At 45.9% G+C, this 14,949-nt stretch overlaps 1 protein-coding gene and 1 pseudogene across 1 annotated transcript in view; both read right to left on the reverse strand.

Annotated features, from left to right (window-relative positions):
- LOC127192954 (40S ribosomal protein S19-like) overlaps positions 1 to 14,949 on the reverse strand; it is an 877,505-nt pseudogene that overhangs the window by 295,563 nt on the left and 566,993 nt on the right.
- Positions 1 to 14,949, reverse strand: part of Dscam (DS cell adhesion molecule) — a 574,658-nt gene that overhangs the window by 252,806 nt on the left and 306,903 nt on the right. Inside the window, exon 5 of the mRNA XM_051150389.1 lies at positions 1,765 to 1,911. Within this exon, the coding sequence (XP_051006346.1) occupies positions 1,765 to 1,911 (147 nt within the window). The remainder of the gene's footprint in view (positions 1 to 1,764; positions 1,912 to 14,949) is intronic.

Below are 14,949 nucleotides of genomic sequence, written 5' to 3' on the forward strand. Positions count from 1 at the left end.
AGACACACGGCAGTTACACAAATAGAGACTAGACCTATCAGTCTCAAAGACAGCTCACTTCCCCCAGTCTGCCCATAGGGAAACCCTGCCACCTTCCTTACTCCTAACCTACAAACCTCACTCAAACCCTGTACTGTGCGTTCTCTCCCACACTGGTCGTGCTGCGTCCACGCCTTGAAGGACTGCTCTTGCTGTTCAGGTTGATTTCAATATCCATGCTGTATTTCCTCTTATAAATTTAGTTCGTACGGCCAGTATCAAGAAAATAATATCGAAATAGTTTTCCGCCAGAGTCTAGGACAAGAAACCACGAAGTTTGGTCCTGGTGACGTAACCGCGGACAGGAAAGAAGCAGCGGCTTCCCTCTGTTCTGTGCTGCTATTATCTCAGAGTTTAACATTTCCTTCTTGAGAGAGGAGAGGGGAGCTTCTAAGACTGAGGAAACTTAGAGGCTTAGGACGCTCAGCAGTCCCAGGGAGAGGAAGTCAAAAGCAGAAAACGAGCTGAGCATGCGCACTGGGAGGAACAGGCTGTGCAGGTTTCATTCGCTGGCAGTGGACTGTGGCTGGAGCCAGCAGGTCTCTCCCGTTCCAGATTCCAGCGTATTCAGTTCACGTGTCCCCCCAAGTGTCACTGTCCTGCCTGACCCTGGCTCAGGAGCGGGGCAAGGGCGAAGCGGCAAACAGCCGAGGTGACTAAATCATCTTGCCACCGAGAACAGCTCGAAAGCAAACTGCTTCCAGCCCAGGTAACTTATTGTCTGTTCTACAGTATAAAGTGGAATGGGAAGCTGGAAACTGACTCAACAGGCAAGTCCTGCGCATGCGCCCTTTCCCAGCTGGTTCTGCTGTGCCCTGCGAGCACCCCATTTGATGATGCCACCCTTATCCATCGCCACTTGCTTTTTCACCTGGGAGCCTCAGCAGAGGGAACATTCCGCTATGCCCAGGACTTTCCCATTTAGGAGCTAGAGCTGATAGACCCAAGAAGGCATCCCTACTCTGATTCTCCTGGGTATTTATTTCCCCTGATTAAATACTTGTTTGTTCTGTCAGCGCTCTCCGTCGGGACACTCTAGTCATGCCTTCTGGGCGGGCGCTGTGAGCTTCCTCCTTCCGCTTCCCTCCACCCAGCTCTGCTTGTCTATGCCTTTACTCTTTCTAGCTACATGTCCAACAAAGTCACCATTCAAACCACAAGCATGATATCATAGGCCGTTCTAGATGGCACAGGGAGACACGGCTCATGCTGGCTTAGGTTTCAGGGGTCTTTCAGTCTTGGGGGGCACAACCATGGGCCGTGTCCATATCAGCCTCTGTGGGTCTACATGACTGACCAGAAAAGAACACTTCCCCAGACAGCCTTGTCCCAGCAAGGGCCCTTGTGACATATATGGCTGGAAGCAGGCTGGCTTGTCTGTGCCCCTCAGTGGAAAAAAAAAAAAAAAAAAAAAAAAAAAAAAAAAAAACACATAAAAATATGTGGGACAAGGGCATGGAAGAACACACCTCTTTCAAAACCGAAAATCGCTCCAGTCAAAAGAACAAATGTACAGTCTTCTGAACTGTAAAGTGATTTGGAACGTTTGTTTGTATTGCTACATGGTTGTTGGCTTAAAAGACAGATATGATCTAAAAAAACCAAACCAAACCAAAAACAAACAAACAAACAAACAAACAAACAACCCACAATGTTGAGGCACAGCTGAAGATTTCTGCTTGGTCGTGGCTTCCTCAGTTTGGGTTAGGAGACCCTGCTTCTCACCTGATACGAACAGCCTGGCACTGTTGCTTTGCCTCGTCTCTCCTGTGTACCTGTGCCGCGTGATGCAACGGTAGTTGTACAGCCCATCTTCGTTCTGTACGTCTTTAATATACAAGGCTCCCGTGGATGTGATGAGAAATCTAGATCCTGAAACAGACAGAGACAACGGTTTTGTGAAAACCGGGTAGAGACCGACCCCCTAACAGCTGAGTGTTAAACCCGTAGATCAGGGTGCCTCTCAGCCCTCACCAGAAAGGCATCATTATGCCGTTGACGTAGTTAGCCCTGAGGCCTGCAGACGGCCACAGTGCAGAGAATGATGCTTTGGAGTAAGTGTACATCCCTAAATAAAACACACATTCCTCGCCTCTCCCGCAAGGCTCCAGGGTCTTACAGAGGACGGGGCAGAGAGCCATCCTGTAAGAGCCAGAGGCAGTGTGCGGCCTCTGCGTGTAGCAGGACAGTTCCAGGGCAGTTGTGGCAGCATGCACAAGACCTGCCCAGCTCAGACCAGAGCAGGTCCCAGCATAGACAGCATAGAGAGGGAGGTGGGTACTGAGATGCTGTCAACAATTAATAGCGCTCGGAGAGGGAGCGTCCATTTTCTACAAGAAACAGCCCTTTGTAAGCCAACCACTTTCCAGGACAATGGTTCTCAGCTTACGGGTCACACAGAATGGAAACCACATTAACAGAGCCCCCTGAGAATTATTTTAGCCACTTGAAGAATCTCCTCACAATTGTTTAAAGCTGTTACGTATTTACTTAAGGGTCCAATCTGTTTCAGCATTTCTATTAGATAAGCTGGGATATTTTCTTTATTATGTCACATAATAATCATACCATCTTGTAAATTCATACCCAAGCTAGATATTTATTTCTCTTACAGCAATAAAGTTGAATGTAATGGCTATGCATCTAATTTAGCCGATTTTCTGAGACTCTCCACCTTCTTTTAGGATGCAATAGGTTAAGGGAAAATAAATTTTCCGTTGCAAATTCCACATGAAGGAGCATGCACTTTTGCATCCATTTGAAGCACGTCAACAAAACATAAAAATATTAAGCAACAAACAAACAAACAAACAAAACAGTAACAGAGTCCACACACTTCCCAGGGAAGACTGTCTTACTTCCTCAGACTCTTAGGCAACATTTATCTTTTTTTTTCTAGGTCAAAGTTCAACTCTTTTGTGTATTCAGTGTTTGCAGGTATCTGGCTCTTTTTGAGTTAGTTGTGAAACAATGAATCTAAAAACAGAGTTATTGTTTCATCTCTGTAGTAGGGGGCGGGGCAGGATTCGTGCTTTGCTTTCTTGCTCCACATCTTGGCTGTGGCCTCCATCTTACCTGTGTGGCTCTGACTGCACAGGTTGACTATAATAACAAGCACCAGAGCTTTCAGAAGGATGAGATTGCTTTTCCTTTGAAAATATAAACTCCTAAATTCACAGTATAAAAATACAAATTTTTAAGCACATCAGACTGACTGCTCAGTTATAATTTGATAATAAAACAAGCAAAGGTGGAGGAACTGCTCTGGCATGAGTCCTTGTCATCTGCTGCAGGGTGGTTTGGGCCACTTCTGTCACTACTGGGGTTGTCTGTGGGATATTATTGCATGGAATCTGATTCCACCTGAGAGGTAATGTGATTTGTATCTGGTAAAAGACTAGAATGCAAAAATATCGTATTTCTTTATTTTTTAAAGTTTAGTTGACAGATTCTGTGGTTTACTGCTGTAGAATTATCAGAAGTCTTGATTTTATATACATACATATAAATATATATGTTCTCTCTCTACACACACACATGCATGCGCACACACACATCTATGTGTGTGTATGTATGCATCTTCATATCTGTGCACATTCATGTGTGTGGCAGGTGTACATGTATCTTCTTTCATGCATGTTCACGTGTGTGTACAGGTGAGTTCACATGTGTCTGGAGGCCCGGTCGTATTGTCATGTGATGACTGGTCTTGGTTGTTAACTCAGCTAGATCTGGAATCAATCAAAGTGCAAGCCGCTTGGGATTTTCCTTACCAGATCATGTGAAGTGGGAGGGTCTGCTCTAAATGTAGCAGCACCTTCTGTGCAGAGAAACGGACATAGGAGAAGACAACGTAGCTGTCTGCCTGCTCGCGCTCACTCCTCCAGCAGGCATATCTTATTGCTGGCCTGTTTAGTCACTGACACTGGAGCCAGCTTCTCCGGGCTCAGCGCACTGTGGTGATACTACTCGCAGTCAGGAGGGCCTGGACTGCTTACTGAAGAGAGACTGTGGTGGGTGGGTGGGGGGGGGGCGAAGGGGAGGGGGTGAAGCCACGCGGCAGGCGGCAGTCCTTCGGTTTTCTGCTCCAGGTTCCTGCCTTGAATTCCCACCCTGATCTCCCTCAATTGACCTTAAGTTGTCAGCTGAGATAAACGCCGCCTCTGCCGAGCTGCTTTTGGTCATGGTATTTATAACCAGAGAAAGCAAGCAAAAACAAAACAGGGGCTGCTTATAACTTTTTTTTTAGACACTGTTTCTTACTAATTTGGAAGTCACTGACTGAGCCAGGATGGATGGCCAGCAAGGCCTAAGACAAACCCTGACTTAGCATAGAGTTTAAAATTATTAAAATCAGTATCTTTCAAGCCACTTATTTTAAAATTGGAAAGTGTGTTTAATGATAGAAAGTTAAAAAGAAAAAAAAAATCCTCCTGGGAATAACATTCAGCATGTAAGCTGAGTAAATTATAATAAAATTTAAAAACTCCTCCAAGTTCTAATATATATATATATATATATATATATATATATATATATATATATATATATATATATATATATATATATATATATATATATATATATATATATATATAATTTTGCTTTATCTATCTTCAAAAGAAAGCAATGAGGAATCGTTTACCTCCTCTCATGTGTCACAGTCCTTCAAGTGTTTCTTATCAATATAGACTGAGTGGAACAGAAGTGTTTTTCTCACCATGTTTGCTTCAATCACCCTTCTTTTGAAGTTCAATGACAGATGGGAGGGACAAAAAGAAAACATACACAGACGCCCTCATCTTTTGAGCATGGGACATTTCCCTGACAAGCCATCAGCTGAGACCTAAGTAGATGGCCACCTGCCATGGCTCTTCAGTAGGGGAGTAGCAAGCACATGGCAGCCGCGCAAGCACCGCACCCATCCTGTACACGCTCCGCTCGCCCTCATCTGCTAACCTGGCACACGAAGACTCGCAAGATATCAGTTCTGAAGAACAAGACTCTCCCATTGCTGTGCACCTTTCTCAGAAGTTCAGAGGATGGAGAGGGAGCCGACCTAGTTTGTCTCTGAATCCCACCTTGAAATTCATCAACGGCCCCTGCATCATCTCAGCCTCAAGGTGTGTGAGTCCCTTGGAGGAACAGTGACAACTGTCCACGTTCTCTGTATCCATGGCCTCTTCTTGCCCAGGCTGATCTTTATCATACCTTGATGGGAATTTATGCTGTTTAAGCTATGACTCTGGTTCTTCGTCCCTCTCCTCCACTTAGAACAGCGAGGCATCGCTGTAAGTTGTTCCACAGACTGTTGTCATTGCCGGGTGTGAACCTCTTTCCTAAACTAGGGAGCAACTCGGTAGCGAGGAGCTTGCCAGACAAGCAAGAGCACTACAGTTTGGATCTGCAGAAGCCACACCAAGCACATGCGGTGGCGGCCTGTAATTCTAGTACTCAGAAGGCACAGGTAGGGAATCCCAGGGAAGGCTGGCTAGCTTCAGTAGCCAGAATCAGCAAACATCGAGTTCAGTGAGAGAACCTGTCTCAGTGAGTAACCTGTACAGTGACCAAGAAAGACACTCAACTTCGACCTTGAGGCTCCACACACATGTGCACACATGTACATATGCACCAGCTTACATGTGTGCTCCTACTGCATACACGCAGGTGCACATATGCCATATATAGTTTATCCTATATAGTATTAGGTGAAAAGAGAGAAAGCTAAGATATACTACTTCATATTCCAACATGATTATTTCCTCATATACAACCCACAAAATGTGCTCTGCCCCTCTCCTGGAATAATCTCACTCTATTACATGAAAGCAAAGCAGTTTTAGGATTTTGATGTTAATTACTCTTTCACTAGACTCTCTAGGTTCCTGCTGTGCAGCTGGGTTAGGTCTTCAACAGGACTGATACAATTTTCAAGAAGATTTCAAAAGCATGCTTGATTTTTTTCTTTTTGATTTTTTTCTTTTTTCTTTTTAACTCCAAACTACTTTTTTGGTTTGCTTTCTTTATCCTTCCCTATTTCCGTCTGAACTGAGCCAATAATAATTAAAAGAGCAGATGGCTCTGCTAATGAGATGCCACATAAAGAACCTGTCTAGGCTGTGCCTGCCACCTTGCACTGACAGGCGCACCCCCAAACGAGAGTTCCTCAAGATGTTTTGCATGTCACCATCAGGAAGTCAGGGGACCGGAGTCAGAACCTGAGTTCTAAATCCACAGTGTTCGGAGATGGTCCTGGAAACATGTATGTAACTTTTCAGAAGCTGGAACGCTCAACCAGTGTTGACTAAATTAGAAGGAGAAACGGGGTGACTTTCAAAGCTCTCCGTTTCTCTCAGCGCAGATGTAGGTCAGAGAGGAATTAGAGTCCTGGCAAGGTTCTACTGTGCCCCTCTGCTTGCTGTGTTAGAGACTCCAGCGGGAGTCACAGCTGGGACCTCAGGGAACAGCCTGGGGACAAGGGCTCCTTGAAAAACTGCACTGGCAGCTTCATCTGAGAGAGCTGAAGGAGGCGTTCGCCAAGATGGCTGGTGTGTACGGATCGCTAAAACACTCTCCGTCCAGCATTGTACACTGAGTATCTCTGCATATGACCTTCAGAAGTAAGGCCATTGTGGTGGACTACTTCAGGATGAGGTCACATGGCGTGAAGGCCTGATGCTCAGTGACTGGGGGCCTCAGAAACACTGGATACCAATGGGAGTCCTCATCAAGAAAAAAATGCTGTGTTCTCAGTGAGGTACTGAAAAAAAAGCCTGGGGTGAGGGGCTCAGGTAGAGAAAGCAGGTTGCCTGGAGATCAGGGCTGGCGGAAGCAAGCTACACAGGAACTTATCTGCCTGTGGCAGGGCAATCTGCCTCGGAGACTGATGCTCAGAACATTACTGTGAGGGAGTGAGAGGAAAGGGCCAAGCCAAGCCCCAGCTAAGGAGAGGGCAGAAGACAGACAGACAGCCCAGGGCTATGACGGGGGGAGGGAGGACCCAGAAGAGGGGACTTTGGAAAGCCACAGTGGCCACTGCAGCCTCAGCCCTGTGCATGGCCAGGAATGTCCACATAGCCTATGGTCTGGCTTTCCTCACCTAACCCAGGGCCACACCAGGGTGATGCTACGTCCTTGTGAGCCATGTCACAACCTAACTTATGCAAGATCCTCTTTCTAGACTAATAATCATGACAATAAATACCCGACTGCAGCAGCTATCAATGTACACAGCGAGCTTAAACGACACCGTAAACTGTTCCCCCAGGACAAAATCAAAGACCGGGCTGAATGGAAAGATGCCACATAGTCTAAGAACAGATGATCTGATACTGCAAAAATGTCAATTTTCTGGAAAAAAAAAAGAAAAAAGAAAAAAGAAAAGAAAATAAAGAAAGAAAGCACCGATCTTCCTCCGTTTCTGAAGAGCCCACTTAGAAGTTAGCTGCGCCAATGCCAATTAAAATATGTTACTCCCAGCCAGGAGATCAGAAAAATCAAAAGACATTTGAGAACATGTAACCTCGGTGGTTGTGGAGGGAAATAAACACGTCTTGTGGAGTATGGATTGGCAAAGGTCTTCTCCAAAGACTCCGTCCTAAGTAAATTCTGAGTTATAGCCACATACCAATGTGGCTCAAAACGGGCTGGACTACAGCGTCCTCCAACGCTTTAGAAGCAGTAGAGTATGTTAATCGAGGAGCACTGAGTAATAAATTAGTATGCCCATGCTCACAGGGATTAAAAGGACGGTAAGCTAAAGCTACCATAGTTCACCAACACGTGACCTCGAGTAATAACAAAATGACGCATAAATCGGCATACTATATATGTGCGTGCATGAGCACACATTTTCATATGCAAATGAGCAGGGGTACTGAAGTCGACCACACTCGCTGAAGTGAGCTGGAAAAGGGGCAGAGTGAATTCTCTCTCTTATGCCCCCGCCATTGCTAACATACACTCTCTAGTAGCTCCAAGAGCAGTCAGTGGGTGTGGCTCACAGACCGCACAGACCAATGAAAGCCCTGGTAGCATGGAGACACAGGAGAACCAGGAAGGCACAGATATGTCAAAGGTGGCCTGAATGATTTCTCTGGCTTTGCAGGCTAGTTCACTGGTGCACACGGATGCGGGGGTGGGGTGGGTGGGGGGTGTGGAGGGCGGATTACAAAGGACACATTTCTTTGACCTTTGCAATCCCTGCCTTCTGAACACCTAACTGGCCATGCCCCCACCCCCTCCTCACCCAAGCGCTGCCTCCCTCCCTCCCGACCTTGCACCTAAGTGCACTCAGCATCACAGAGTTCTTCAGTCAGGATGTCAGCCTGTGACAGCTGCCTCAGCGACAGCCACGCTCTTTGTTTTCCTCCTGTCTCTGCCCTTTCCCTCTCACCTTGCATTAAATGGCTGGGTATTCAAGAAGAACGAATGTTGATGCCCCTCCCTCCCAAATAGCCACCTCACCCTGTCACTGTTCTTTGCTGTAATCTGTGCTGTTGAGGAAGGCGGCACCAAAGCAGCCAATGATAGCACAGGCCAAACTGCCTGGAGAAATCACTGTATCCGAAGTAATAACACACCTTCTGCAGTTGCGGGGCTAACTCCAAGCTGGCTCCTAAGTCCAGAGTCATCTGGCATACGTATGTTAAACACTCTGAAAGCAATCTCACAAAGACATTTTCCTCCTGTAACTAAGATTTGCTCAGTGTACTTCTCCCACAGTTAAATGAGGCTCAATTACACACTGCTAATTTAAGCCCGCACACTGCATTCAACTGTGCACCTAATTACCCTGTTTAGTTTGTTAATGATCAGAGCTTTGCCTGTGCAGATCTCAGAGTCTGCCATTAATCTTTACTCTAGTTAGATTTCTTCTGACTTTCCAGAATAAATCCTTAGGAAAAATAAAATAAAATTAGATTTTAAAGGGATTATTTAAAGATTAACAACAGCAGCCAAAGAAAACTCCAGCAACTTAAACAGGGCTCGTTTGTTTGTATGGTGAGGGGACACTTGTCACTCACTATGGGGCCACTCATGTCTAGAAAGAATGTTTTAGTTGGAGCCAAAGAATAGCGATCAGACAAAGGAGAGAAACGTGACCCGTGATGGCTGCATAGAAGAAGTAAGACATGAGCGGGGGCACACAGGGCTCTTCCGAGCAGGCAGAGGGGCTGCGTCTGCTGCCTGAGGTTAGACAATTGGGATGAGACACAGAAGACAGGAGCAACTCTAGGAACAGAGAAGAGGGAAAGAATGTAAAAGTCTCGACTGGAGGAAATTCTGGAAATTCTGAGGGCCTAATCAAGATTTATTTTGAAAACAGAGTCTCCAGAACAGAGCCTTGGCTTGAGTGGTGGGATGTGTTTTGTGTGTGTGTGTGTGTGTGTGTGTGTGTGTGTGTGTGTGTGTGTGTGTGTGTGTGTGTGTGTGTGTGTGTATGTATGTGTGTGTGTGTGGGGGGGGTTATGGGAAATTATTTTCTGGGTTTGGGGAGGCGCTCCCACAGGAGCTTAAGCTGAGAAGCACCAGTGGGTACAGTGCTGTCTCTGCAGGGTGCAGAGTTTAAGAGACACCCCTGCCCAGTAGGGAAGATGACAAAGAAGAGCAGAGAGAGACTTTGGTGAGGCTGATGAGGGTTTAAAGAAAGGCAAGCAGCGTGTGCATGTATGTGTGCGTGTGTGTACATATGTGTGTGCGCATGTATGTACATGTGTGCATATGCATGTGCATGTGCACATATGTGTGTGTGTGTGTGTGTGTGTGTGTGTGTGTGTGTGTGTTGGAGTCAGGGGAACATGTTTCTGTGGACAGTCTTTTCCCGTTGTGATGCATACTCAGCCATGAAGAGTGAAATCACCACACTTTCAGAAAATGAGTGGGGCTGGAGACCACTGTGTTAAAATGACCAGATATTGGGTGGATCTCTGAGGAATTAGGTAAAGAATCTGGACTGAGTGAATATGATCAAGATACATTGTACGATATTCTCAAAGAATTAAAACAAATTTAATACTAAGAATGCCCAGGCATGGAGATATGCTATATGTGTTCTCTCACATGTGCAGATGGAATAAAATAAAATTGGCCTTGAAAAAACAAACAAACAAACAAACAAAAACTGCCTGGGGAGAGGACTCAGCAGAGAAAGTAGTTCGGACAGACCTACAAGCTGAGCACAACGCCAGCATCTGTGACCCTTGTGCCGGGAAAGAGCCAGGAGGATTCCTGGCATTCAGCAGCAGCTCAGCCTAGCAAAAATGGAACATTCTTGATTCACTGAGAGACCCTGCCTCAAAAATAGAGAGCTCCTGTATGCACACATAACGGGAGGGGGGGGGGAGGGAAGGAGGAAGGGAGGGAGAGGGGGAGGAAGAGAAGGGGGGGAGGATAGAGGACTTGTGACCTGAAGGGAATTAGGTGACATGACATAGAGAGCCAAAGAACACTGACGGGTGGGCTTCAGCAAAGCATGACACAGACAGTGGAGGGAAACCCATCCGTATGTCTGCACTCATGGTAATTTTATAAAATAAATAGTTTTAAAAAGTTAAATCTGATAGGTATAATTAACTGTTGAAAGCAACATGTTCAAAAAAGAACAAACAGTAGAGGGAGCTGAAAGGGGCGCAGGACCCCAGGGACAGCCTTTCCAGCTCTCTGTGAGAGATATGGTGGGATCTAACTGAAGTCGGCCTGCCTGGTGCAGCTGACCTGCGGGAACGAATGTGACAAGGACAGAGACTGTGCTCCTGACACTAACGCCATGGGGAACCCATGGGTGGAATATGAGGTCAGCTTCTCAGGCTGTGGCTTTGTTTTTGTTTTTGTTTTTTGTTTTTTTTTTTGTTTTAAAATAAAACAGTCTGCCAGCAAGCATCAAACAACAGTGGTGTGTGGCTTGCAAAGGCTTTGCTTTACTGGGGTGTGAGAAACAGAGCTTTGTGTATGTGTGTGTGTGTGTGTGTGTGCACGCGCGCGTGCGTGTGCACGTGCATGTGTGTGCACGTATGTGCACGTATGTGTGTTTCTGAGCTCTGCACTGGTTCAAATGTGCACAGTGGACTCAATGTGAAAAGTGATTTGAATTGTTTTCCTTATTATGACTCAGACACAGAAGCTAGGATTTCTTTCCCCACAGAACCTCCTATGGAAGAGGAAGTCTAATCTCCCTTAAGCACAGCCCAGACTTTCGGAAGACTCTTTGTTCCCTCTTTACGTATGAAGATTAGTGTGTCTGGGACTGGCTTCTCTGTAGTTTCAGTAGAAGTTTCAGAGAAAGCTGCTGATACTGAGTTTTTAAAAACTGCTTTTCCTTACATTGTTTTTTGTTATTAACTATTTTTAATTGTCATGTGAGGACCTCGGATTATGTTTATTTCCTGATGGCAGAGGAAGACATGTGATGGAAACATAATGAGGTTCTGAAGTCATCCACACAAATATCTATACAAATATACTACAAAAAGCAACTAAGGCTAGAGAACTGCAGGTTTCAGGGTCACCCAGGACTCTGGGGTACTAATCTCCAATAATGCTACAGAGACTCAGCCTTTGCTCTGAATCACTCAGGTTCTGGAGTGCCGTCCCCACCAGCTTTCCCCACGCTTTGCTGCAGAGATAATCAGTGAATTCACACAGAGATTGATGCCATATGCAGGGGCAGCAGTGGTATCCGAGATAATCCGAAATTCACTCCTAGTCAGAGGGAAAGGCCACAGGGTATCAGGGCAAGCAGTTGCAAAGGGGACGAAAGAGTGCCAGGGTAACTTGCTATCCTTCCTCTGAGTGCCACCAGGTCTCCCCATCCAGGGGACGTGGTCAGAAAAGGGGCACCAGAGTTCGTGTGAGAGTCAGATCTCACTCTCCACTCAATGGTGGAGAATATCCTGTTCGTCGGCTAGGTCACCAAGAAGAGACTCGATATTCTAAGAGCATATATAGGGGGAGGAGGTCTCCCTCAATCACAGACATAGGGGAGGGGAAAAGGGGGGAAGTCTGAGGGAGGGAGGAATAGGAGGAAACAGGGGAAGGGCTAACAATCGAAATGTAATATGAATAAATTAATTAAAAAAAAAAAGAGTGCCAGGGTGAGAGACACAAGGGCTGCAGTCAAGAAAGACTGAGAGACCAGGGTGGGTGGAGCCGCCCCACCCTAGCCCTCCGTATGCTGCAGTTTACCCTCTTCCTGTTGCTGTGATAAAACACCCCGACAAGAACAGCTTGGCGGAGAAAAGTTTTTTTCCATTTACAGCTCCAGAGTGGATACATGAGCCTATGGCTCCTCGTGGCTACAGGAGCCTATGCCCTACCTGGCAGTCAGAAAGCTGAGAGACAACGGAAAAAGAGCCACACCTCAGTAAAGGCTCCACCTCTTACAGCTTCCACAACCTTCCCCAGCTTTACCACAACTGGGGGGCAGCATTCAAATGCATGACCTACGGGAGGCATTTCACACTCAACCCACAGTGGAGCCTGGGGTGTGCCAGGTAGGGGGAGCTGTGCTGTCCACATGGTTGCCTCAGGATGCTGCCCCGTGGGATTGCTCCACCCCCTACTATCCTCCTTTTTGTAAGTAAAGGAAAACTGATCGATGGTTTAGAGTTTGAGGGAGGTAACTGCACTAGGCAGAAGTCAGTACATTTGCATATATACATTTATGGCCAGTTCTATTGACTTAAATATATTTAAAGGCAGCAAGGAAAATACTGTTTACATGTACTTTGCGTTAGATAAACAGAGCTATTTAGAAGGAAAAAAAAGAAGTAAGAGTGTAGATGGAATTAAGTAGTCGCAGATAATGCTGAACGTAGTTCAAGAATGGTCTGGAAACTGTGCACCCCTTCTTAACATGGCGAAGGGGGTGACTGACGGCTGCTGGGAAGGAAGGTGGAATAACCCAACGGGATAAGGCCATTAGAAAATATCCTGTTGTGTGCATGCTGTCCCAGAAGGCCAGTCCAGAGAGTGAGGACAGCACAGGGGGCGGGGAGCGGGCACGTGGCTGAGCCTGTGGAAGCTGCACCTGTGCTGTGATGCCTAGGAGGAGGGTACTGAAATCCCCACGGCTTGGAGCCAGGGTGGAGGTAGGAGATTGCTACTTCCTGATCGAGAGACAAGAGGTAAAACACAGTGAAACGGGTGAAATTGTGTGGAAAACCGGTGTTACAGATGCCCAAGACACAGGACCAACAAGGGGTTGGAGGAGGAGGACATAGCCCACACTGGGTGAAAAAGGCAGAGGATTGATGGAGAAAGCCAGGTGGGGGCGCTGCTTCGGGTGAGTTTTCCTGCATGAGATCAGATTAATTCACAGTTTGTCCTGTAGGGGGAGCCCCGGCACCTTCCCCTGACTCTTCCCCCGTAGACTTTTCTCTCAGGTCTTAGCCTGGCATGTCTATGCTTAGTCCAACATGAGGTTCCCATGTTTAGTACGTTATCTTTAGAGAAAAACCATGAACTCAGGCTGCTCTAAAACTACCTTCCTCCAAGGGTTACTCAGACCATGATCCTTAAGAATATTTTACGAAGCTGAGAGTGGTGGCACACATCTTTAATCCTAGCACACGGGAGCCAGAGGCAGGTGGATCTCTGTGAGTTTGAGGCCAGCCTGGTCTACAAAGCGAGTCCTGGACAGATAAGGTGACACAGAGAAACCCTGTCTCGAAAAACACAAACAAACAACAGAAACAGAAACAGAAGGAGGAGGAGGAGGAGGAAAGAAGAAAGAAAGAAAAATTTGAGACTAAGTACAATCTGTCAGCCCCACCTGATCTGCCCCCATGAAGGGAACAGTGCACACACAGGGTCCGTGAGCGCTGAGCTCTGGAGAAAGCCCACTCTACATTTTTGTTTAATTGTCTGTATTTTTCTCCCCATGTTTTGCACTCAGTAACAGCTTATATCAGCTTTGACATGAGCAGGACACACTCACATTGTATGAATTTTCGATGGCAAGTCTCACGATAAATGTGATATACAGCAGGGTAGCCCCGTGACCCTCACACCCTCAGAGAGGAGCATGGGAAAGTTGTTCCCTCCTTGGATGTGATACAACAAGTGTTTAATAAAGACATAATTTCCCTACAGAGCATCCCCAGTGTTCTGAGGTAACTCACCGTCTTCTTGAGATGAAGCATAAAAGACTCCTCAGATGTGCATCTCACTCACCTTAATATCTCTGAAAATTACTCTCCTGTCATATTGGGAAAAATTCAATTTGTCACTTTAACAAGAATAAGATGAAGCCAGTTTAAATGCCTCATATTGAGGCTCTTTCTCTTATTGCTTGATATTAAATTTTAATTAGGGGATGTCTTTTAAAATAAGCAATATTTTATTCTGAGAAATAGAGAAGTGAGGATCATAAAAAAGTAACATTATTTTTAAGTGGGCACCACTTATTAAAAAAAAAAAAAACTATGTATCTGTGCATACACTAACACCAAATTTCCATCACTATTGGTTTAGTATTAGTACTACCCTGATACATTTATTAAATACTTTGGTCAATCTCTCAGCTCCTGAATCTCACACAAAATAGGGAGGAGTCTGTAGGCTCCAACTTTTCCAAACCTACTTTATTTGGGGTTCTTTAAATGCTTACACCTCCCTTCTAACCTACCTATCCTAGATAGGAGAGAAAGGAGGTTTATGGAAACAGGGGAAGTAGACCTTGTTGGATTCAGTTCCTGGGAACAAGTTTCTGGCATAGTTGGCAGGATTTCAGCAGACCAGCAATTCCACCAAAGTTGCTGCTGGAACCTGGAGCAACTGGAATTGGGAGCGTCAGCCAGAGTCCAAAGCCTCAAAGCCTTCTAAGCTTTCATTGGAGCAATTCTTTCTGTAGGAGTGTCTTGAAGTGGAGCGATGAACAGCCAAACAATACCAAGACCCAAAAAGCCCAGC

The sequence above is a fragment of the Acomys russatus genome, chromosome 8 (genome assembly GCF_903995435.1).
Source record: "Acomys russatus chromosome 8, mAcoRus1.1, whole genome shotgun sequence".
NCBI classification, from domain to species: Eukaryota; Metazoa; Chordata; class Mammalia; order Rodentia; family Muridae; genus Acomys; species Acomys russatus.